Source organism: Acinonyx jubatus, chromosome B2 (assembly GCF_027475565.1).
Source record: "Acinonyx jubatus isolate Ajub_Pintada_27869175 chromosome B2, VMU_Ajub_asm_v1.0, whole genome shotgun sequence".
Taxonomy (NCBI): Eukaryota; Metazoa; Chordata; class Mammalia; order Carnivora; family Felidae; genus Acinonyx; species Acinonyx jubatus.
The window spans coordinates 33,987,270-34,012,498 of record NC_069385.1 but is presented as its reverse complement, the minus strand read 5'-3'; the positions used below and the strand labels follow the sequence as shown (position 1 = coordinate 34,012,498).

The 25,229-nt window shown below is 40.9% G+C and overlaps 1 protein-coding gene across 1 annotated transcript in view; it reads left to right on the top strand.

The window, feature by feature from the left end:
• Positions 1-20,467, top strand: part of TMEM200A (transmembrane protein 200A) — a 65,925-nt gene extending 45,458 nt beyond the window's left edge. Inside the window, exon 2 of the mRNA XM_053222246.1 lies at positions 18,593-20,467. Within this exon, the coding sequence (XP_053078221.1) occupies positions 18,601-20,076 (1,476 nt within the window). The 5' untranslated portion in view covers positions 18,593-18,600 and the 3' untranslated portion in view covers positions 20,077-20,467. The remainder of the gene's footprint in view (positions 1-18,592) is intronic.
• Positions 20,468-25,229: the final 4,762 nt, after the last annotated feature.

Here is a 25,229-nt window from a genome sequence, read left to right as displayed (position 1 = left end):
AGTACATTATTTTTGAGAGGGCAGCCCTGTTTCTGCACATTCCCTTGTGCTGTGTTAAGCAGCAAACACAGCCAATCTGCTTCTAGGTTGATAGTGAGCAGGTCAGGTCATAGTCAGAGCCGTTCAGACAAAAATAAGCCCTCAGTTTTTAGAGTCCTCGTTCTTCTCCTTTAGTCTTGGGTCCCTAACGCCCCAGCAGCATCTGGAACTTGGTTGTCACCAACTGAATGAAGAACAGAATGAATATGCAACAAAGATATTGTCCCCGTTTAAGAGAATCTCAGGCATAGAGAGAGCACAAGGGGGCATTTTCTCAGTGCACAGGATTTTGAACTTCTATGCTAATCGTCTTTCCCTTCCCCCTCATTTGTTCCATCCTTTGTGACCAGGCCATAACCACTGGGAGAGGAGCAAAGAAGAGTCCCCTGATCCTACAACACCACTGGACACTGTTGCCTTGAGCCTTACTTCTCTAGTAATAGCATTCCCTTACCCACCTGCTTCCACTGCTGAAAAAGAATCTTGTTTTAGAAGAAACACAGTTGTCCCTTCCCCAGTGTTTTATCTGAGTAGAGGCTGGATCTCTTGAGGAAATTCTTCCATCTCTGTGGCTCAAACTTCAACAGGCATCAGAATCACCTGGAGAGCTTGTTCAGACAGATTGCTGGGCCCATCCCCAAGATTGCTGATGCAGTAGGTGGCAGTGGGCCCATGAACTTGCATTTCCAACCAACTCACAAGTTATAGCAATGTTGCTGTAGTTTGAACGGCGTTACTCTGAGCCCTGCCTGGGCTCCTTCCTCCGGATGCCTCCAGACTTCCTGGTGCTAGTTTCTTTTTAGGTACTGGTTTTGCTTAATTTTCTCATGTTGCTTTTGAACTGCTGGAATGATCCTAATTATTCCTCTTCTGATACTCTAAGAGAACTCGTGTTCTCTTTTATGTGTCTGTGCAAATATTGTTTTGATTGTTACGGATTATGAATTCCTAAGGATTGGAACTATTTCGTCCCAGGAGATCTTATAGAGAGAGGGGAGGCTGAGGGAGTTGCCCGCCCACGCAACACTTAGGAAGGCTGTATTTGGTCAGAATAGTAAAGGGATGGCTTCCTTGTAGCCAAAGACATTGGATCCCTTCATCAACTATTTAAAAAATTTATGAGTGTTTTCATTATTCTCATGGTATCAAGCTAGTTAGCCAGTTGGCCTTTTTTGAAATCATTGAAAAAAGTTACATCAGCTATATGGGTGGAATGTAAAATTAATGTGTCTGCAATTTTGCACAAGGAGTTTATCATTTGGTTGGCCGAGTCAAGTTGCAAATTCATGGCCATAGCTCTTGAATCGATCTTGGTGTAAGAACAAAGTAATTTGACTTTGACTTTTGAGAATAAAGACACACATGAGCCTGAAGGAATGAAAGTCTGGATTTTAAGTGATCTTCTATTTGGGATATTTGTTATTAGATGAGCAAACTAGGAATTGTATTTGGTTAGATGGTTAGAGTGAGCTCTTTTCCAAATGGCTTATCCGGGTATTTTCTCTGTGTGTCTCTAGTTACACAGAGGCGTTTGTGTGGCTCGATGGGCACTTGGCTGTAGACACCCGTGTATCTGCTTTGCAGCCGTGAATGTGTGTGTGTGTGTGTGTGTGTGTGCGTGTGTGTGTGTGTGAAATAGGTTTTCCAAATAAATTAGAGTGCTTATCACTTTGAGCTTTTTATATTCAGTTAACATATTTGTTGACCAGTTCTTCTTGTCATTAAATGTTTTTCTACATTTTTGAGAGGACTGCTAGTTATTTCTTTATTTGAGAGTACCATAATTAGTTGGTCGAATCATGATGGTAGTATAATTGTCAAATTACCCTCTAAAAAGAGAGAAAACGCTTTTATGTAAACATTGCTAACCAATAAAAAAAAAAAAACTTTGCTGATGTTTCCTTAGTTTACACATATGATACTTGAGAGGAAAAAATGAAATCTTTAACCTGATGGGATTTAAAATATTCTCAATCAGTTTAGGGTGATGGGGTCATTTTTAAATAACCTTCTCTTAGTTTTGGTCACATCTGTAGCAGGGAAGAGACAAAATACCAATAAGTATGCCTCACAGTAATAAGATACATAAGAAACTAAATGAAGAATGTTGCTTTTTGGAATATTTGATTTTATGTTATCTATGCATTGAGTGTAGTTTTGGTACTTTGTTGTTTTTTTTTTTCATGTTTTGTGTTTTTTTGAGGAACTCGATTATTTCTCACATACAACTCTGATGGTTTTTACAGAAATGAGTTCTTATAAAGGTTAGAAATGGAACTCATTTTTCATTACCAACAAATGCAAGTTATTGAGGGCATGGCATTGTGCTGTGCAGTTCAGAGATGCGTATGATTTCTTTCTCTAAATGACATTTTTTTCTTTAATGACATACTTTGTTGTTTCTTTAAGTAACCTGTTTTTCCCCACTGCATTCCAAATTCATGAGCGTAAATTCTTCCTTCTTCCCCTCATCTCCTTGTTTTCTCTCAACATTTCCAATCATGCCTCATCCTTCCCCTCATCCTAGTTCTGTTAAATGTGCAGTATGATTGAAGGAGAAATCACATGTTCTCGGAGCTAAACAGATCTGGATTTGAAGCCCCACTCTCCTACTTCCTGGCTGTGTGACATTAAGCAAATTACTTACCCTCTCTGAGCTTCAGTGAAATGGTACAGTTTTTCTCCCTCACAGATTTTTCCGAAGATTAAATATAATCATGCATGTTAAGTTCCTAACAAAATATCACAGCTCAACAAGCACTAGTTTCTTTCTCATTTCTAATTTTTCAGTCTTCCTTCAGTTTTCATACTTTCCCCCAAAGTCTCCAGATAAGTAATTTGTACTTCTTCACTGTTTTCTTGGAAAAGATTTAAAGTTTTTTCTTTGTTTCTGGAATTCATCATTTTATTGATTTTTTAAAAAAATTTTTAGATGTTTTTATTTTAGAGAGAGAGAGAGAGACAAAGCAAATGGGAGAGAGGCAGACACAGAATCTGAAGCAGCCTCCAGGCTCTGAGCTGTCAGCACAGAGCCCGACGCAGGGCTTGAACTCACCGCAAGATCATGACCTGAGCCGAAGTTGGGTGGTCAACTGACTGAGCCAGCCAGGCGCCCCGAGGAATTCATTTTTAAAAAAGTCACCATTTAACTCATATTTACTTTGATCTCAGTAAGGTTATAGAGCTTAGGTCAGTCAACGTTACTCCTTTTAAATCTAAACGAATCCTAAAATGACCTTTGAAGTTGTGCATAATCCTCAACTATTTTCTGAGGGCAGGCAGGGCTGGGTTGGGGAGCTATGGATGGTGACTGGCATCTCCATCAAGTAAGACTCGGGGATTTTACCACTGAATTCTGTCTTGTGCTTGGAGATTGCCGATAGGAAATTACGCCTAAATTCCTGCACGTCCATTCATGTTATACTAACGGCTCTCTCCTCCATTCTCTCTCCTGGGAATCCCTCTCTGTCTCTCTGCTTTTCTTCCTCCCTTCTTTGAAGACAGTGTGAACGTCACCTTGTTTATGAAACCTCTCCTGCTCATTCCCTCCCCGTATCCCCACCCTGTACAGTCACCGTCTCCTTTTGGCCTTCTCTGTACCCCATGAATGCTTCCGTGATGTGCCTAGAATGTGTCTTACCACCTGCTTGTCCACCTGTTTCTAGGCTGTCAGTCAGCCTGATAAAACGCCCAGGCGATGTCAGATTCACTTCGGAGCTCTGGCACATAGTCGGTGTTCAACAGATACGTACTGAGTGCAGAAATAAATGTTAGACATCACAGGCATGGATCCCTCAGATAAAAGAGCACAGAAGGTTGAAATTATTGTAAGTGGTGATCTGAATTAAAAGCAGCCCAAGCAGTGCTAAATAGAGATGAGTGAGATTCTCTGCTTTCCAAAGGGAACTAGAAATCTGAATAAATTACCAACATCGTTCTGGAAGGATTAGGAATGTTATTTGATTTATTTAATTACTTGACTTCATTATCTTATATGGATTTAGGAAGAAGGAAGACTTCTCTTCATCATTCAAAAAGTAATAAAAAAAATAACGCAGACGCCCTATAAATAAATGCTTTAAAACAAAGGATTTTGAAGCCTGAACCAGCTCAGCAGTTACTTCAATCCTCTACATAATTTTCCTTCTGAGGATCCGCCAGTTTGGAAGGAATGAAGAGGCTACAGGAGTTGTATAGTCAGAACTCGAGTTGGCAGACCTGTAAAACCGTTATTTGTACGTAACATGTGTATCTTCTTGGACTCTGAGCTCATTGGTAGGAGGGGATGTTGATAATTACTTTTCAAAGTTGTGAGGATTCAATGAGCCAGCATATGAATAAACCAACACATTTTTGATTCATCTCCAAAAGGCTATAGGTAAAATCCGTGGGTTAGCATGGAACCACAGCAAGTCTAAAAAATACTTAGAATATTAAAGCAGTTATTATGTTTGTGGGTTGGATATCATTGAGGATCAAAAATGTAAACAAATGCTAAGTATGTGTTTAGAAAGCACACACATCAGAAACTCATCGCTGTAACCCTATTAGTATTTGACTTTGGTGAAAAAACATCAGGACTGAAGGCATATTTTAAAACTCAGATTTCAGTCATGTGAATTTATAGGACGGCTCAACCTTGGCATGAACTCATCTTAAATAAGCCCCAGGGATGTTAATGCCTGAAGAAAAGGTCCACATAAATATGCCTGCTTTATGTTCAGATGAAGCAGGGAAAAGGCTTGCACAGGGTAACCCTTGAGTGCAAGAAACCATCTCCTTCCCACGACCCCACCCCACTACTCACTCCTGCCACAAGGCCCAGCTGGAACAGGGACGACGAGGACGATACTGGGTCTGTGTAGACACAGGGCTGTGCTGCACGTAAAGCGATGAAACAGGGCCAGTGGAGGGGGCCGCACAGAGATCTAATTTCAGGGCCTGAAAATTAAATAAATTTCAGTCTTGCTCCATCATCTCTGTGAGGAGACGAATGTAAATCAGGTTAAGTGGAAGAACCCTTTCCGGAGCCCCAGCCCCGGTTCCCTTCGTAAGGAAGGCTGAAGAACTCTGTCTAGCCTCTGTGGCTGCATGCGTTGTGAGAATAATAATTCTGAAGTCACAGGCTAATCTCAGACAGAAGCGCACTTCCACAAGTGAATCAAAGTCATGGGGTTAGAATAACTGAAGATCGTCAGTGAGGACTGAGCTTTGGGGAAAGAATAATGCCATAGCTCCTCTGACCAGCAGGGAGCCACGTGAGTAAGTCAGGATGACCCAGGCACAGGCGAGCCAGTCACCCCGATAAAGGATTTGCTTGACAATGCAGCGCGTTGTTCTTGAGCATATCCTAGACTGTAAGTTTCTTAAAGACAGATGCAAGTTCTTAATTCATCTTTGCACCCCATAAATGTAGATGTTGCGCTTTGTTTTCTCGGCATGTAGCACGAGTAAATCTTTTATTCCTGAATTTCTGATTCCGTCTTGTTAGTGATTTTAGCCATTTTCTGTTTTCTCTAGTTTTGCGTTTTTGCCTCAAAGGCAAAATTACACCTTCTTTAAATGTTTGTTTATTTTTGAGAGAGAGAGAGAGAGAACATGAGTCGGGGAGAGGCAGAGACAAAGGGGGACGGGGGATTCTGAAGCGGGCTCTGTGCTGAAAGCAGCGAGCCTGACACAGGTTCAGACTCATGAACCGTGAGATCATGACTTGAGCCGAAATCGGATGCTCAACGGACTGAGCCACCCAGATGCCCCTACACCTGTTTTTAAATGAGCAAGCCGCCACATTACCCAAATGTGTACTAGGTTGCTCTGCCTTCTATTCTTATTTTTTAAGCTGTAGCGTCCTTTTGTTGTTGTTGTTCTGTAATTAGAGTTCCAAAATGGAGATGAAATAAAAGCAATACATGCTTCTTGCAAAAGAGTGAATAATTTGGTTATACATAAAGTGAGCGTTCCCACTTGTTACGCATAAGAACTGTGAACAGTCCTGTTGCCTTCTGCGTCCCTTCAGTGCATATCCAAACACACGTTCTGTATGTTTGACATAAACTCGATCTTAGTCTCTATTTCCTTTCTAAAAATCTCAAAAATCTGATGTAGATATTTTTCCTTATTGGCACATACTCATTATTCTAAATACCTGTGTACTATTCTGTCATACAGACGCAGCCTAGCTGACTTAGCCAATCTTCTCCCGATAAACTTTTAAGTTTTTCCAGGTTGTTGCCATGACTATCGCTCTGGATGCACACGTCGTGGATACTTGTACAAGTCTTTCTAAAGGATGCAGTCATAGAAGTGAAATGGTGCAGGGAGGCGAGGGCAAGGGGAAGGGACACTTAAACGTTCGAAAGTCACTCCCAAACTAAGCACAGAAAAGGACCCATTTGTCCTCTCAGCGACAGCTCGTTAGGGTTTATTTTCTTACACCTCACCAGTGATGGGCATAATCAATCCCTCTGTTTATTTTTTGTCAATTAGTAAATGAAGTTCTGTCTTTACTTTTGAAATTGCTTTAGTCTGCATTTCTCTCTTTGCCGTAGAGCTGCTCTTTTCCTTTGCTAACCGGGCATTTGTACTTTTTCTTCTCTGACTTGACTATGAATGTCTTTTGTCCATTTTTTTCCTAGATTGCCATCTCTCGCAGGAAATCACCAGTGAAGCAAACCATTATAACAGATATTTGAAGCTAAAAATATCTCAGGGATGATCCCCAAATACCCTACCCTTCTAGAAAGCGGTGCTGTGCATGTATGGTGCTTTTAGAAACATGGTTTCATCTTTTGTTGTTGTTAGGTTAAGCCTCCTTTGAAGTCATTTTTACTGCTCAGCACTCTTTCCAGTTTCTTTTTTTATATTCCTGAAATCGTATGCAGTTTATCCTTCTCCTCAAGTCTCCCCTCTCAGCTAATATATTTAGTCAGGATTTGTAGATGATTCAATAATCCCAGCAATCCTAGAAAGACAATTCCTGACCTTATAATTATTTTTTAACAGAAGAGATGGACAGAAGTAAGGATTTTTAAGAAAATACATAGAACTGACTCATGGTTTCAGATAGTTAACACTGCATTAATAATCCAGAATTTTCTGCCCCAAGACATGTTTCTCCTCTTCCTCCACTGCATCCACCTTTCCTTCTTCCTTCTTTTCTACCCTTTCCCCTTCCCCTCCTCTTTCCTTTGACTTCCTCCATGCCCCTATCTGGCAGCAGTTCTGACACAATTAATTTTGTCACTGGAATGCTAGGTAGAAACTCTAAACAAAACCATCACTGACTGGTACTTCTTCAGTGGTGAACAGTAGGCGTTCCCATTAAATCCAGGGGCCAGGCAAGGATGGCCACACCTCTCTGTTGTTTATTTGTTTGCCTTTGCTCTAGAGACAGTACAGACAGTAGTAGACGGTACAGTTATAAAAGAGCAATTTTAGGGGCATCTGGGTGGCTCAGTTGGTTGAGCATCTGACTCTTGATTTCGGCTCAGGTCATGATCTCAGGGTCATGGGATTGAGCCGCATATTGGGCTCCTTGATGAACATGGAGCCTGCTTAAGATTCCCTCTCTCTTTCCCTCTGCCCTTCCCTTCCACATGCACATGTGCTCGCTCTCTCTCTCTCCCCCTCAAATAAAAAACAGATAAAATAGCAATCATAGGTTTAAAATTGGGAAAGAGGAGGGGCGCCTGGGTGGCTCAGTTGGTTAAGCGTCCGACTTCAGCTCAGGTCATGATCTCACACTCCATGAGTTCGAGCCCTGCGTCAGGCTCTGTGCTGACACCTCGGAGCCTAGAGCCTGCTTCGGATTCTGTGTCTCCCTCTCACTCTGCCTCTCCCCTGCTCATGCTCTGTCTGTCTCAAAAATAAATAAAACATTACAAAAAATAAAAATAAATTGGGAAAAGGGAGGCAAAAATATTTTATCTGGATGATGTAATTGTCCTTCTAAGGCACCTAAGAGAATGAACTAAAATATATATATATATATATATATATATGTATACATATATATATATTTTTTTAATCAGTGAACAAGTTCAGCAGGGCAGCTTAGTAAATTAATGCACAAAAATTAGTAGACGTCCTACATCCAAACGACAACCACTTGAAGATAGAAAGAATCGTGACAGAAAGCATACCGATACACAACAGAAACCCAGTGAGAAAATACCCAAGACACAAAAAGTAACAAGAAATGAGAAAGATGTATGGTTTTTAAAAAAACTATGACATAAAAGAAAACATTTAAATAAAATGTTGCTGTGGTATCATAGTGTCAGTTCTCCCTGTATTTATTTAGAGATCTAGCATGCTCTCAATAAAAGGGCCAGATTTTTAAAAATCAAATTTACGTTCACAGGAACATAAAATGTGTAAGAATAGACAAGAAACTTGAATGAGAATGAGATAATCTTATCAGGTATCCAAATATGTATTACAACATGAATAGTAATCAAATCAATTTGGATAAGGCAAATTAATAGAGTAATGAAACAGGATGGTCAGTCTTAATATTGATCCAAATGCATATGGGATTTGGTTTTTGTACAAGTGTAAGAAATTAGTATGCAATGAAAGTAGCATTTCAAAGCAAGGGAAGGAAGATTTATTACCTGTAAACAAGTTAGATCCCTATCTGTATTCTTACACACACACACACACACACACACACACACACAAATCCAGATTCGGGAGGAAATTAAAATGTAAGAGAATTAGAACATAAAAGAAGAAAACATGGGAGATTTTTTGTAATGTTTATTTATTTATTGTGAGAAAGAGAGAAAGCACACACGAGCACAAGTTGGGGGGTGGCGGACAGAGAGCTAGGGAGAAAGAGGATCTCAAGAAGGCTCCACGCTGTCAGTGCAGAGCCTGGCGTGGGGCTTGAACTCACAGACCTCAAGATTAGGACCCGAGCTGAGATCAAGAGTCAGCTGCCTAACCGACTGAGCCACCCAGGTGCCCCTAAAACATGGGAGAATTTTTAACATGATCTTCCACTGAAGATCTTTCTAATGATTCTATGAAGCCATCAATCAACATGCTGATAAGGCTGACAACATACAATCGAGTATTCTGTTTGATAAAAGATACAATAAAAAAAGTAAAAATATAAGCTAAATGTGTTATGTGTTAATGATATGCCAGGCATATCACTACCAGAGTGCTGATTTCTTCAATATATAAAGAGTTCATATAAATCAATTCTAGGAAACCAAATGAGAAAACATTCTTCCTACGTCTCCAACAGTCTGCTGACCTCTGGGAAGGGGAAACTAGGGAAGCCAGAGACTTCCTCTTCATTTTGTACTGCTGGGTTTTTACCTTAAGTACAAGTAACTACCAAATGGAGAGGTGGGGGAAGAGGACAGACTAACAAATGCTTTCTTTAAATTGGAAGTCTAATACATTCATTCTTTTTGTGACTGGTGAGGAGTTTGGTCTTGCCCTGCCTCATGAGGCTGCCTTTCACACCTGTTCCTACCTTGCCTAAAGGGCAGTCCTCCTCAGGTTTCACTTACGGGCAAAAAGAAATTCTCTAGTGGAAATGATGTGGTTTGAATTATTTCCTAATATTTTTCTAGGGTTTTAAAAATACTTCGTGGCAGCCTTGAGCTACCATGTGATGACACAGCTCTGTTTCGCTCTGGTGAGAAATGGTTGCTAATATGCAGTAGAGAAGAAAGTAAGAAGTTTGGCATCCTTAACAGTTCTGGCCCAGCTGTGTTACATACAAAACTGGTGGACTTACATGAGCTATTGTTAGAAAGCCAAACGAGTAGAATTGAAACTTACTACCATGCTCCAGCTTTCCTTCCTATAGGAATGTCAACAGTGTGTTTGGGACTTTCCAGGCATTTAAAATTGCTGGAAAGGTTATTAATACTTGCTGGAGTCTCACTTTCCAATGTTGTCTCCAAACACATGGCCACCGTACCTCTAAGTGAAGTTACCGTGTATGTTCTTCTGCAGAAGAGAAATCTGTATACACAGTCCAACTTAAATGTTGGTTTTAAATGTTTTTCTCTCTTGATCCACAAATATCTCAACTAATTCCCTGCATTTTAGTAAATCTGTGACTCATTTAACAATAGCTCCTGGACGTCAGTTTCAAGTCGACTTCCCGCTTGGAACTGCAGTGAACAGGGAGTGTGACAGTCATTGGAAGAGCTTGCCCAGGTTTGAAGAATTAGGGTACAAGGCAGGAAGCATATTTCTACTTTGGGGGAAATGGGCTTCTAGTTTCTTCTCTTCCTGTGGAAAATATCTCCCACTGGGTCTCAGCAGGGTTTTTTCTAAAAGCTCATTATGGATCTGTTATTTGGCCTCCTGAAGACTTTTGTGTTCTGTCAGCTTCATGGCTTTTAGTCCTCGCAGAGCAGTTGTTCCATGTCATTATTACATGGTTCATAAGAGATCTGGACCCATAGTTTACAGTTTATCAGGCTGGCGGGTTCTGAAGGCATCAGTAACAAAGAACACGTATAGATTTCCAAGCGCATTCTCTGTCCCTAGCATTTTCTGCCTGTGTCGGATGTACTTGACCATAAAATGGTATTTTGTATTGAATGACTTGGTATCATTCTGCTAATTCTAAAAAAATTCTGTATTTCCCTTTAGTTCTAGCATTCATGATGATGTAGAACAATACTGAATGTTAAGAAACCCTTCTCTCCAAGGCAGACCAGCAAAGGTCTTCATAGTGTACAAAATCATAGCTTATACCTCTTGCCACAAAATTAATATTTTGCAATTTTCACTTTATATCCCTCTAATGGCAAATTCTCTAGTCCCTGTGTCCCCAAGCCCCAAATTGCTCTTCATTTTCAGGCCGTTTTATGCCCAAGGGTCCCAATGGAAACAGAATGGTGGTTGCAGAATTGATCCGATACTCATGCATTTGGTTCAACAGCATCATTAAGATAAGTAAAACCATCAGATGAACTGGTTTGGGCTTTCCTACTTTATTTTTTATTATTGCTGGGGTTTTTTTTTGTGTGTGTGTGTGTTTTTTTTTTTTTTGTCACAAGACAGGTCTCCAAATCTGAAGAAATAGAATGAAAAAGAAAGGCATGCTTTATATTCTTCTATAACTCCCACCTGCCTCTCTCTCCTAGAAATGCAGCTCTTCTTTACAACTGCCAAATTTTTAATGCTTCTGCCACTAAAATACGGTCTGCATTCAGATAGGTTTAGACTCCACGTCCCAGTACAAACTTGCAGCCATAATTTTCTCTCCGTGTACAGTAAGCCATCATTAATTATTTAACTTAATGTATTAAAGTATATTTTGGTTTGCCTAGTGGAGCGATGAAAGAGGTAATAGTACTGAGAATAAAGAGTTAATAACAACAGCTGTTGTTTATTCAGAATTTACTATAATCAACGCTACAGGAAATATTTTATAGATATTGCTTCATTTTATTCTTAAAATGACCTTACAGTAGACACAGCTAATGTCACTAACATGGACCTTCGTTCCCAGACACTGAGCTGTGCACCACATTCATTATTGTCTTTGTTCTGCAACAACCAGTGTTATCCTTATTTTACAGGTGAGGAAACTGAAGCTCTAGGACGTTGAGTCAGTTGCTCACTTGTAGCCATTAAGTGGTGTGGAGGAATTCAAGCCCTTCCCATCAGGTCTTCTGCCTCCAGTGCACCATATGGTATGTATCAAAGAAGGTTTTTGCCATCTTACAGATAGTGGAACTGAGATAAGAAGAATTTAAAACAACTCGGGGCGCTTGGGTGGCTTAGCTGGTTAAGCGTCCAACTTCATCTCAAGTCTTGATCTCGTGGTCCGTGAGTTCGAGCCCCATGTCAGGTGGGCTCTGTGCTGAGAGCTTGGAGCCTGGAGCCTGCTTCAGATTCTGTGTCTCCTTCTCTCTCTCTTTGCCCTCTCTTGCTCGCACTCTGTCTCTCTCTCTCTCTCTCTCTCTCTCAAAAATAAACATAAAAGAAAAAAAATTTTTGAAAAGAAGAATTTAAAACAACTTGTCTAAGGTTCCATGGCTATCAGGTTTCTGTGATTCCAGTGTCCATGTGCAAAACCATTGTGCTACACATTAAAAAATGATTTCTACTCTATTCTTATTTTTTAAACTTTAATATAATTGAACTATTAGTCACCCACAGGCATTGTCTCTTCCAACTCTGGTAAAGATATAGATTAAAAATCCTACTCTGAAAGTTTAAAATGTCTCTATTGGGAAGAAAGTCCTAAAACCGTTCTAGCTGAACAGAAAATATTTCCATCTGTCACATTTGTGGATGCCACGTGGGTTTTTATATAATGTTTTTGTTTGGTCCTGAAGGCACAGATTAATTTTTGCTTTCTTTTGGCAGATAGCCTCAGATTCTGGTGAATTTTTAAACCTTGAGCTAAGAATAAAAATTCAAATATATAAGTAAGACAGTAGCAAATATATATGGGATGATAAGCACACTTCGGCTGAGAGGATGAAGAAAAACCATAGTGCACAGACTTTGTGAGGAACAAAAATGAATTAGAATCCGTGTGCGTGGCAAACCTACCGATACACTAAGCCTCCATTCTGTTGCTTCTTGCGACCCTCCCCTGATTCCTCCAGCGAGTGGGAAAGAACATTCCTCAGTATAACACCATCATAACAATTAGTTCATTTCATTTTAGTTTTTTAAGCTTATTTATTTATTTTGAGAGAGAAAGGGAGGGAGAGAGAGAGAATAAAAGGGGAGGGGCAAAGAGAGGGAGACAGAGAATCCCAAGCAGGATCCACACTGTCAGTGCCGAGCCCAGTGCAGGGCTCAAACTCAAGAACCGTGAGATTATGACTTGAGCCAAAATCAAGAGTTGAACACTTAACCGACCAAGCCACCCAGGTGCCCCAGTTCACTTCCTTTAAAATTATTATTATTATTTTTTAATGTTTATTTATTTTTGAGACAGAGAGAGACAGAGCATGAACAGGGGAGGGTCAGAGAGAGAGGGAGACACAGAATCTGAAACAGGCTCCAGGTGCTGAGCTGTCAGCACAGAGCCCAATGCGGGGCTCGAACTCACGGACCGCGAGATCATGACCTGAGCTGAAGTCAGACACTTAACCGACTGAGCCACCCAGGCGCCCCTAAAATTATTTTTTTAATGTTTTATTTATTATTGAGAGACAGAGTGTGAGCGGGGGAGTGGTAGAGAGAGAGATATTAAGAATCCAAAGCAGGCCCCAGGGTCTGAGCTGTCAGCACACATCCTGACACAAGGCTTGAATTCACAAGCCCTGAGATCATGACCTGAGCCAAAGTTGGACGCTCAACCGACTGAGCCACCCAGGCGCCCCACATTTCCTTTTAAATACATATTTGACAGCTCTCCGATTTGACTCCATACTCATTGAAATCAGGGACCAAATGTTACTGACTTGGTGTTCCTGGTCTCTGGCACATTTCAGTAATATGCAGACATTAATCAAGTGAGTTAATAGTCAACAGAGAAACTTGCTGAGCGTTTATCACATTCCCAACACTCTGTGAGGCACTGGGATAGCATGACATCAAAAGAAAGCGGAATATTTAACCAAGAATGGACATTGGACTGGGAGTCGGAGACCTTGAATTCCAATCCTATTCTTTTTTGCTAATTCATTGTTAGACTTTAGACAGCGTTCCTGAAAGGATGTCTGATTCAAAGACCTCTAAGGGGCACCTGGCTGCCTTAGTCAGTAGAGCATTCGACTCTTGAGTCTCAGGGTTGTGAGTTCAAGCCTGGGTGTGGAGACTACTTAAACTAAATTAAAAATTAAAAAAAAAAAAGCCAAAACATCTAAAGTCTTTCCAACTCTGCAAGAATACTTACTTATCATTGTCTCAGATGTATGTGTGTGTGTGCGTCGGGAGCCATATCTTAGGTGTGGGAGGCTCACAGTGCGGTCGGAATAGTCAGTCCGTGTGGTCAGAAGAGGACATAAGAGTACAGGAAAATGCTTCCGTGAGGGTGTGAATCCTAAATGTGGATGAATGCCGTGGAGAGCGAATTCTACAATGTTCATAAGCTTGCGAAAGGACACAGGACCGCAACAACAAGGCTTTTAAAGTGATTATCAGAGCAAGAATAGGAGAGCTTAAGCCTGATGATGAGACATGATGGTGTGGTGTTGATAGATGATGTGCAAAGTGGGAATCTGCTCAGTGAAGGAGAAAGAGCTTTTGGTTGAGGGGGTAGAATAAACATGGTCCAAAGGAAAGGTGAGCCCCAGGCAGGCAAGTAGACGAGAACAGAGTGCATGAGTGAGTGCCAGAGTCTACACCTGCAGTGAGAAAGGTGGCCACTGAGATTGAATTCCTACTGTTTGATTTCTGAGACCCACAATGATTGGGTAAGACGGTGAAGGCCCGGAGACAGCCTAGCAGGAACCTGGTTTGCACAGTGAGGAAGAAGGTGCGTTGTGTAAGTTACAGGCTCATAATAGCTATTGCTAGCAACATTGTGGCTGATTTTCTGGACGCTGGGAATGGAAAACAGGCTGATTAATATGGAGCTAAAAGTTAACTTCAACTATTTCTTTTAATGTTTGGTTGTCCACAGATGATTATATCTGTCTTTCAGTTTGACTTCTGACAGGATCATGATGTCTTTTTGGAGAATACGGAAAGTGAGTGTGGCTGACCCTCTAGTTCGGTTTATTTGTAACTAATCAAAAGGCCTTCTCAAAAAGATAGTTGCTGATTATTCTATTCTTCAGGCCTGAACATATAGCAGGTATCAGTGTTTACTAATTACTGAGTATCTACACAGACTGACAGTGCCCCTCCTGGGAGGAGGGCGCTATCGGAATGCCACAGGGCTTTCTTCAAGTTCCAAAAGTTAGGTAAAGCTGTGGATCCAGAGAGACTGGGAGGCACAAACTCTGTGCCCAAGTGATCAGAATGAAATACAGCGTCGTAGTGAAATTTTTCACTTGGATCTTTGAGGAAGTAAGTCCCCGCCCTGGCCTGGGATGGTAGAGAACACACGCACAGTGGTCAAAGTGTGGGGTGGAGGGATGTGTGTGGCTTTTCAAAATAAATTAGAAAATAGATTTCAGCTGCTTTCGCCCACACTGAACACTGTAGCCCAAGTTGACATAGCAGTTTGGAGGTACGGAGGCCTGTGCGTTTTTTCCCTCTAGGTTTACAGATCCAAAGGCTTCTTTTTGCAAAATTGCCATTAGCATCGTTATGCTGTTACCAGTATCCATCCCTCAGTACTGCTTCTGCCTGGAGACTAATTTTCCCAAGATGGTAACAACAGTGTTTGTGTCTTACTCCAGTCCTGTTGCCTATGAATGTAATATTGAAGCACTTGGGAATGACATTTGCTACCTTCCAAGACCTGGCCTTCCCCTTCCTCGTGAGCCTTACCTGGTTTCCTCCTTCAGTGGTGAGCTGTGTGCTTGGGACAAGTCTGGGCTCTGTTCTCCAGCCTTGTTTTCTCTTGATCTTACTTGAAATGCTGTTCATGTGACTTTTCACTGTAAAGAAAGTTAGCACGCTGTCACCTGCAAGAAGCCGCAGTAATGGTCCTCTGTGATAGAAATGTTCATTCTAGGGGTGTTAATTCTGTTTTATGGGGATAGACTAGCTCCTTCACTGGGATTTAAGCTCTTTGAAGCAGTGGCTATGTTTAAGCACCTCTGCTTTCCTGTCGGGTCACTTTGGGGCTCAGTTATCACAGAAGCTCGCTAACGGAGTGCATTGGCGCCCAACCTGAACTTCGGATCCTTGAGAGTCATGGCGCCCTTGTCTGTGCCTGGCCAGGGCAGCCTGGCTGAAGAAGCTGTGGGATCCTTTCCTTTCCCCCCACCCTGTTCTTTATTTCTAAACTCCTCCCGGACCCTTTTCTCCTTCCATTTGCTGTAAGTTTTCACATGTAAACTGCGCTTGCTTTTTCTTCCTGTCTAGTCTGACCTGCTTGCTTTCTCACAAAGCCCACTCACTGTCGCTCTTTTCTCCCTTCCTGTCCTCATCGATCTTTCTCAAATATGATTTTCTCTTCCAGCCTCCTCTCCTCTGTCAGCCTCAGGAACGGAGAGTGGCAATGCTCGCAGGCGTGTTTTAACAAACGGAGGTGGACGCTGAGTATGGAACGGTCATTCGCGGTGGTGGCTTTCAAACCAGATGAAAGCCTTTGCCCTTGTTTTCATTCTCTTCAGAAGGATTTCCAACTAAATCCTTATCCTGCCACCTGGAAATAACTGAGTTAGATGGCTGCTATCTAATCAAAGTATTTTATTCAAACATTTGAAGCTGTTCGGGGATTAAGAAAACACAGGTCGACACTAAGCTCCATGGTAGCCAGGGTTTGGGAGAAGTTCTGAACTGCAGTATGTATACTGTGATGAATTTCATAGCCTTGCGCGATGGGTTACAGTATAGTCCGTTCTTTCAACGTTGAACTATTTTAATCCTGGTTATAATTCCATTGAAGGCTGGCTTCCCTCACCAGCTTGTTCAGCTAGCTAAAAGTGTAGCTATCATCCACAACCCTGGTTATTTAAACACAATTCAGACATCATAAATAGCAATTCCAAAGGGGAGCTTGGTTTCACAAGAGGAGATTTGATGCGGTGAAGAAACTCTCTCAAATTTGCCAGAGACCTTGTGAGTCCTAAAATATCCTCTGTTTCCTACCAGCCAGATCTGGCAGCTTGGGAACTATTCTTACAAATAATGACAAATATTTCACCAACTCACAACATGTTGCTTTTTGTTTCGGTATTAATTTTGTTTGTTCATATTTTTAACTAGGAAAGTTAGTAGAGTAGTGTGATGGCCAGCCAGCAAATCTCAGGAAAAGAATTACTCTCTTATTGAACATTTAAGCAAATGTTTCTTGAACACTGTCTATGTGCAAGTCATATTGAATGTTTTTGGTAATAGGATATGAATCGAACAGGATGTTTGACCACAACAAGTGAAAGAAGAGGGGCATTATGATACAGCAGTTGCTATAGAATACTTGCTAAAATGCTCTGAGAAATGGCTCGTGTGGGATTTGCTGAGTCAGTCAGAGAGGGCTTCCTAAAGGTAGTGGGATGTGAACTTTGATGACTAGCCAGATTTAATACGTGAAATGTGGCATGGAGGGTAAGGGGGACTCTAGATGAATGAGAAATTATTCACAAAGTCCCAGAAATAGTATACTATCAATTACGGAGAATATTGTTGGGTTTTAGCTTTATGTAAATGAAAGGGGGCAGTTAGAGATAAAGTTAAATCCCATAGGTCTGAAATCCCAGATTTAACTCTGGTAGGTGATGGGGAATGTTGTATCCATTATTCCACTCTTTAAACAACTTGAGAGCTGTGTTTGAGAATAATCGGATAATTAACCTGTCCTCAGCATATAAGTTTGACTGTGGAGGAAGAGAAATTGGGAGTTTGGAAGGCCAGTGGGGAAGTTATGTTAATGGTCTACTAAGAGTAACTTAGAGCTGACATGGGCTGGGAAGGGTAGGATTAAGTTGGAGGATAGAATTGAGAGACAGCAGGTTGTGAATATTTCTAGGATTTAGAACCCAATTGGAAGATGAGAGGAAGAAGAAAGGGAGGAGTTAAAGATGCTTATGAAGAGTAAAACCTGAGAAGTGACCTCATTAAGGAAGTCAGACAAGTCAAGCAACACTGGTGGAAGGGGAGTTAAGCTTTGCTAGCGATGCATGAATGTACATGAGTTCCCCAGTGGAGAGTCAGAGATGTGAAATGGGAACTCAGGCTACAGTCTGAAATACAGGCTTGGGATTCATTAGCACAGAGGTAATGGTGGCAGGTGTAGGAGTGGATATGAATGCCATGGGAGGGTATAAAGAGAAGATGGCCAGAGATATGCTTCTCAGGGGAAGGTGGTCTACTTGTAGGTGAGGGAAGATGGCCAAATTGAAATAGTGAGTGAGGTCAGGGAAGAGCCAGACTTAGGATCATAAAAGACTGGATAAGAGAGAGTTTCAAGGAAGGAGGGGTCAGCAGTGTCCATGGAAACAGAGAAATAAGGAAGTTGAGAATGGAGAGGGAGAAATTAAATGTGGTAGTTAAGAGTTCATTGGTGACTTTCACAAGAGGAGATTTTAAACCGTGAGTTGCTGGAATGTATTTTCTTTGTGAATCTAGGGTTTGATGGTTTGGGGCCTGTTAAGTGTTCTGAATTTTTCCATTTGTTTAAAATAACACAGATAATGAAAGATGGTGTGTGTGTGTGTGTGTGTGTGTGTGTGTATGAGAGAGAGAGAGAGAGAGAGAGAGAGTACTTTGTGACCAGGGGACTGTTCTATATAATAAGTGATAAAATTATCAAAGTAAAATATACTTTGAGCTCACATTTCATTAATAATAGAAACACTAATTCAGCCATAAAAGGAAATCTCCAGAATTTTACATTATCCAGTAAACAAAACTTCTCCCCAAACTATGTCAATTCAAAAGATGGCCCCTTTTCATCATGAAACAACAGCACAAATATCTAAACAATTGTTGAACTGACGAGCATGCCCCAGAACTATTGGATTATCATCTTTTTTCCTTCTTTTCAGAACAGACTGAGCTATGATAGCAACCGGTGGAGTGATAACTGGCCTGGCCGCCTTGAAAAGGCAAGACTCTGCCAGATCACAACATCACGTCAACCTCAGCCCATCACCTACTGCCCAAGAGAAGAAACCAGTCAGGCGTCGGCCACAGGCCGATGTCGTAGTCGTTCGAGGCAAAATCCGGCTTTATTCCCCATCTGGTTTTTTTCTCATTCTGGGAGTGCTTATCTCCATTGTAGGAATCGCAATGGCGGTCCTCGGCTATTGGCCCCAGAAAGAACATTTTATTGATGCTGAGACGACACTGTCGACTAACGAAACTCAGGTCATTCGGAACCAAGGCGGCGTGGTGGTTCGCTTCTTTGAGCAACATTTGCATTCTGACAAAATGAAAATGCTCGGCCCTTTCACAATGGGGATTGGCATCTTCATTTTCATTTGTGCAAATGCCATTCTTCATGAGAACCGTGACAAAGAAACCAAAATCATACACATGAGGGATATCTATTCCACAGTCATCGACATCCACACGCTAAGAATCAAGGAGCAAAAGCATATGAATGGTATCTACACCGGTTTGATGGGAGAAACAGAAGTAAAACAGAATGGGAGCTCCTGTGCCTCGAGGCTGGCAGCAAATACCATTGCCCCTTTCTCAGGTTTTAGGAGCAGTTTTCGCATGGACAGCTCTGTCGAGGAGGATGAGCTGGCGCTAAACGAAAATAAGAGTTTGGGGCATCTTATACCACCTTTGCTTGCTGACAGCTCTCTGTCTGTCTTTGGCCTCTATCCACCTCCTTCCAAAACCACTGATGATAAGACCAGCGGCCCTAAGAAATGTGAAACCAAATCAATTGTGTCATCGTCCATCAGCGCTTTTACATTGCCTGTGATCAAACTGAATAACTGTGTTATTGATGAGCCCAGTATAGATAACATCACCGAGGATGCTGAGAACCTCAAAAGTAGGTCAAGGAATTTGTCGATGGATTCCCTTGTGGTCCCTTTGCCCAACGCCAATGAGTCCTTCCAGCCAGTCAGCATGGTGCTCCCCAGGAATCATTCCATCGGGGAGTCTCTGTCGAGCCAGTACAAGTCCTCTGTGGCCCTTGGGCCTGGGGCTGGACAGCTCTTATCTCCTGGGGCTGCTAGAAGACAATTTGGGTCCAACACATCTTTACATTTGCTCTCGTCACATTCAAAATCCTTAGACTTAGACCGGGGTCCCTCCACCCTAACTGTCCAGGCAGAACAACGAAAACACCCAAGTTGGCCTCGGTTGGATCGGAGCAACAGCAAAGGATATATGAAACTAGAGAATAAAGAGGACCCGATGGAGAGGCTGCTTGTACCCCAAGCTGCAATCAAAAAAGACTTTACCAATAAGGAGAAGCTTCTTATGATTTCAAGGTCTCACAATAATTTGAGTTTTGAACATGATGAGTTTTTGAGTAACAACCTAAAGCGGGGAACTTCTGAAACGAGATTTTAATGTTCAGAAATATATCATTTTACAAGGCTACATATTTTAAAACAATTTTCACCAGTGTTTCCTTGTTAAAGTATTGGTTAAAAGCCCTTTTAATCAAATGATGTGTAGTGTTAGACCTGGCTGTTTATACTGGAGATGGTTATATGTTTGGGTTACATATGATTGCAGCACTTTATATTATCACAAATGATTTTACATTTTCCATTCCTTTGAAAAGATTATCTCTTTTATTAATATGAATACAGAACACTTCCATCTGAATTAAAGCTCGCATTCCTTACTTTCAAGTTCTTTCATTGATGGTCATATACATAGAATGAAGTGTCCAGTTTGGAAGAGGTAAGGTACCAAAGTGTGGACTAGAAGTACCAAATTTAGGGCCAAGATTCAATATATAAAATAATTGCTTTTTTACAAAATTGGCTAAATTATCTAATAGGAAAAAGATCTGGTTTCTGGGCGAGCTAAATAATGTGAATTCGTGAAACTGGTTTAGTTCTACTTGAGCTAATTGATAGGAATTGTTTAAGCTGGTTGTGATCAGTACCCTGAGCTCTAGGTAGGTAGTATTTTTTTTCAGCATTAGTTCTATTTTAGTGATATTTTATCAAGAAACCATGTATTCAAGCACCATGGCTGAGAATGCCAGGGATTTGTAGGGGTAAATATCAAAATGCTAATAGCTATAACTTTAGATATTCAGAATCAAAATTTCTTTGCAACTAACTTGAAAAAGGAATGAACCAATTAGTTTGTAGACATGCTATCTTGAAATAATTATATACATGAAGAAAATGTTGACTAATCAACAAAAATACACTACGGGTTAGTTAATGCTAACTAGTCTCAGTACCTTTCCTAGCCATCTCTTTTATTATCCAACATCCACTCATCCCCAAATCCTCACTTCCCCTCAATATTTTTTAGATCCTGTTATCTGGAAAATAATCAGCTAACCCTGACATTTCTTTTTTATCTTTGCCTCTCACTCGCTTGGTGATTCAAGAAAATTTAGTCCTTGAAAAATTGCTTTGAAATTTACCTTGTGCAGGAAAGCCTTATGATGACCCCAAAGATTTTCTTATGATGTAAGGCCTTTTGGGGATTTTGGTTCTCAGTTATTGAAGATAATAAATACTAAAATGGATGTTTCCATTAGAAAATGTTTATGTTTTCCATTAAGGTAACATGTGACTTTAAGAATTGTTTAATGGAATACTCAGGAAATTTTACAGGTTTTTCCCAATGCCTAAATGTTTCTGAGCATCAGTATTGCAGCTGTTGTGGAAGCGGAGAAAGAGTATACATTTCTGTTCGTAGCTCCCCGCGATTCCAGCTTGTGTTGGCGTCACGGGCTTCCCTGATTTGAGTCCATGTTACTTGTTAGAACACCAAGCCTGTGTATTGTAATAGAGTGGGCTCAATATTTTACTATCAAGCATTTAATAAATTTCTGTTCTTAATAGAAATTTGTGTTCTTCCTACATTTGCTATTGCTTTTTAAATAAAATGTACAATTCTGTTTAAAATACTGTTTTTTGAACTTTCAAAATATCTTCCACTGAAGGCACCTGATACTTTAGTATATGTATCGGGTTCTGTGGCTTTCTTATTTTGCTTCCATTAGATTAAAGCGCTAGTCTATCCACCTATTTAATTAGGCCATTTTCATATTTATGCTCTTCATGTGATGATTGATGGTTTGAGTCAACTTGACTATACTGAGGGATGCCCAGATTTCTAGGTGTGTTTGTGAGGGTATTTTCAGAAATTCTCATTTCAATCGGTCAACTGAGGAAAGACCACCAGTGCAGGTGGACATTACCTACTCTGTTGAGGAATTGAATAAAACAAAAAGAGAAAGAGCAAATCTGTTCTCTGGGCTTGAGCTGGGACATCTGTCTTCTCCTGACCTCAGACATTGGCACTCCTGCTCCTTGGACCTTGGGGTCCAAGATGGAGGTTTATACCGTTATCTCCTCTGGTTCTTAGGCCTTCAGTTTGCACTGGAACTACACCATCAGATCTCCTGGGCCTCTGTAGTTTGAAGATGGCAGATTGTGGGGTTTCTTGCCCTCCACAATTATGTGAGCTTATGCTTCATAATAAACCTCACTATATATATATATCTCTATCATTTATCTATCTATCTATCTATCTATCAATCATCTATCTCCTATGGGTTCAGTTTCTCTGGAGAACCCTGACTAATATACTTGGGATCATTTTCACTTAAAATTTCAGGAAAATAACCAGAAATATAGCACCTAGCATATGTCAGTGATGCTTCCAGGTTTGAAAACAGTGGCTGTAAACACCCCTGAGGTGACAAATGACTAAAGCCATGTAATTTGCTCAGTTCCCCCCTGAAAGAGCTGTAGCAATTAGAAGAAGATTAAACGGCATGGGTCTTGGAGAATCCAAATAAAGGAATTGGGGCTCAAAGCAATGATTCCTGCTCAAACCTTCTTTCCATCAAACACCTTGAGTAGTTTATTTCCCAAACAAATCAACTTTATTAAATGATTAACTTTACCTTAAATTAATCAGACACATGTTGCTACTTAAAGCCGCGGATGAATATGAGACAGTGGATGTGACCATATTGACTTGATACAATTCTACCCAAAAGCACTTGGAATTTTAGAGTGCATTTTATACATTTCCTTTAGGCTTTTAGAAATATTGAAAATTACTTAGGAACTCCCATTTCTTCCTCCGGGAAACTTCCAGTATCTGGCTCTGGGCTACCTGCCTCTAGCCCGAAGAGTTTCTAAGACCTGTGGCCTATCTGAGATGTATTAGTTTGCTCAGGCTGCCATCACAGAGTACCACAAATTGGATGACTTAAACAATAGAAATTTATTTTCTATTGGAGGCTAGATCTGGAGGCTACAAGTCCAAGGTCAAGCAAGGTGTTTGGTTTCTCTTGAGGCCTATCTCCTTGGTTTATAGGAGGCCATCTTTTCACTATGGCCTCCCATGACCTTTCCTTTGCATGCACATCTCTATCTCTTTTCTTATAAGTATCAGTCATATTGGAATAGGGCTTTATCCTATGGGCCTTATTTTCACTTCAATGACCTTTTTGAAGGTTCTACCTACCTCCAGATATGATTCCATTCTGAAGTACGAGGGGTTAGGATTTCAACGTATGAATTTGGAGGGGAACACAAATGCCAAGGGGTGTCCCTTTGAGAAGTAGGGGAGCTTAGTGAATATTCTTACCCTAGAGTAGGTTAGGAAAACACAGTATGCCCCCAATGGCTTTACCACCCCAGCTGTGTAGTGTTGAGTAAATCAATCTCTCAATTTCGCTGAATTCAATTTTAATTAATTTCTTATTTCAAGCCTTATTCCCCAACTACGAAGTGAGATGAGTAAGAACATAAGCAATAAAGCTCTAACTCTAAGGCTCAGGGTTCTTGATGCCCTGGGATGGAGACCCACTGCCTGTTACTGTCTCTGCAGCAGTTTGCTTCTTAAATAATGAGGGGCAGGCACCGCAGTAGAGCAGAGTGGTTAGATTCTTGGATGTTGGACCCAGAGTACCAGGATTTGCACCTGGCTGCCACTTTCTGGCTTCTGTCAGTGCTGAGGCAAGACCACTGGTGAGTACCAACTGACTGCCAGCCCCACTCTCTGACTAGTATAGATTAAATCGATTGATGTTCATAGAGGTTCCAGGATGGTACGTAGGTGGGCACATAGTGAGCATGTAGCATTACTATTACTGTCTGAAAGTGTTATCTAAGAGCTTTCCCACCTTCTTCACCCCATACACATCCCATGCCCAAGTATATTCCTGGTGACAGGATGAATAAAGCCCTTCTAAAAATGTTGATGTCCCATTCCCCAGAACCTGTGAGTATTACCTTATATGACAAAATGGATTTGTAACTCTAACTACATTAAGGATCTTGAGATGGGGGAGATTATCCTGGATCATTCAGCTGGGTCCAATGTGATCACAAGAATCCTCATGAGAAGGAGGCAGAGAAAGATTTGACCACAGAGAAAATGATGTGACCAAACCAGAAAGAAAATAGAGGATGCTAAGACCCTGTCTTTGAAGATGGAGGGAGGTGCCACAAGCCAAGAAATGGAAGGGACAAAACTCTAGATACTGGAAAAAGCAGAGAAATGGATTCTCCCCTTAGGCCCTCTGGAGGAACCAGTCCTGCTGACACATTTACTTTAGCCCAGTGAAACTGATTTTGGACTTCTGGCCTCCAGAGCAGTCAGTGAATATATATGCGTTACTTTAATCCACTAGGTTTGTATATTTTGTTACAGCAGCCATAGGAAATTAATACATTCTCCAAAACCAAAGGAGCTTTTTCAAAGTGAACCAGTTGTCAGCAGACTAATAAGCAGGATGAAAGCATGCAAAGCAGGTGATAGCAGGTGACCCAAACCAGGATGTATGATCAACTTTAAATTTACTTTAACTGACAATGTAAGTATAACAATTTAGACAAAAGAGATAGAGCTTCTTTGAAGCAGGAAATATTGACTTTGATAGATAATTTAAAAAAATAGGTGGCCAACAGACACATGAAAAGATGCTCAACATCACTAATCATCAGGGAAATGCAAATCAAAACCACAATGAAATATCACACTACATCTGTCAGATTGGCTAGTATCAAAAAGACAAGGAATAACAAATGCTGGTGAGGAAGTGGAGAAAAGAGAGCCCTTGTGCACTGTTCATGGGAATATAAATTTGTGCAACCACCATAGAAAACAATATGGATTCCTCAAAAGGCTGAAAATGGAAGTTCCATACAATCTCGTAATTCCACTTCTGGGTCTTTACCTGGCGGAAAATGAAAACACTAATTCAAAAAGATATATGCACCCCTATGTTTATTGCAACATTATTCACAATAGCCAAGATACAGAAGCAACTTAAGTGTCCATCAGTAGATGAATGGATAAAGAAGATGTGGCTATAGACCCAATGGAATATGGTTTAGCCATAAAAAAGAATGAAATCTTGCCATTTGCGACATCATGGATGGACCCAGAGGGTATTATGCTAGGCGAAATAAGTTGGACAGAAAAAGGCAAATACCGTATGATTTCACTTACATGTGGAATCTAAAAAACAACACCAATGAACAAACAAGCAAGCAAACAAACAAAAC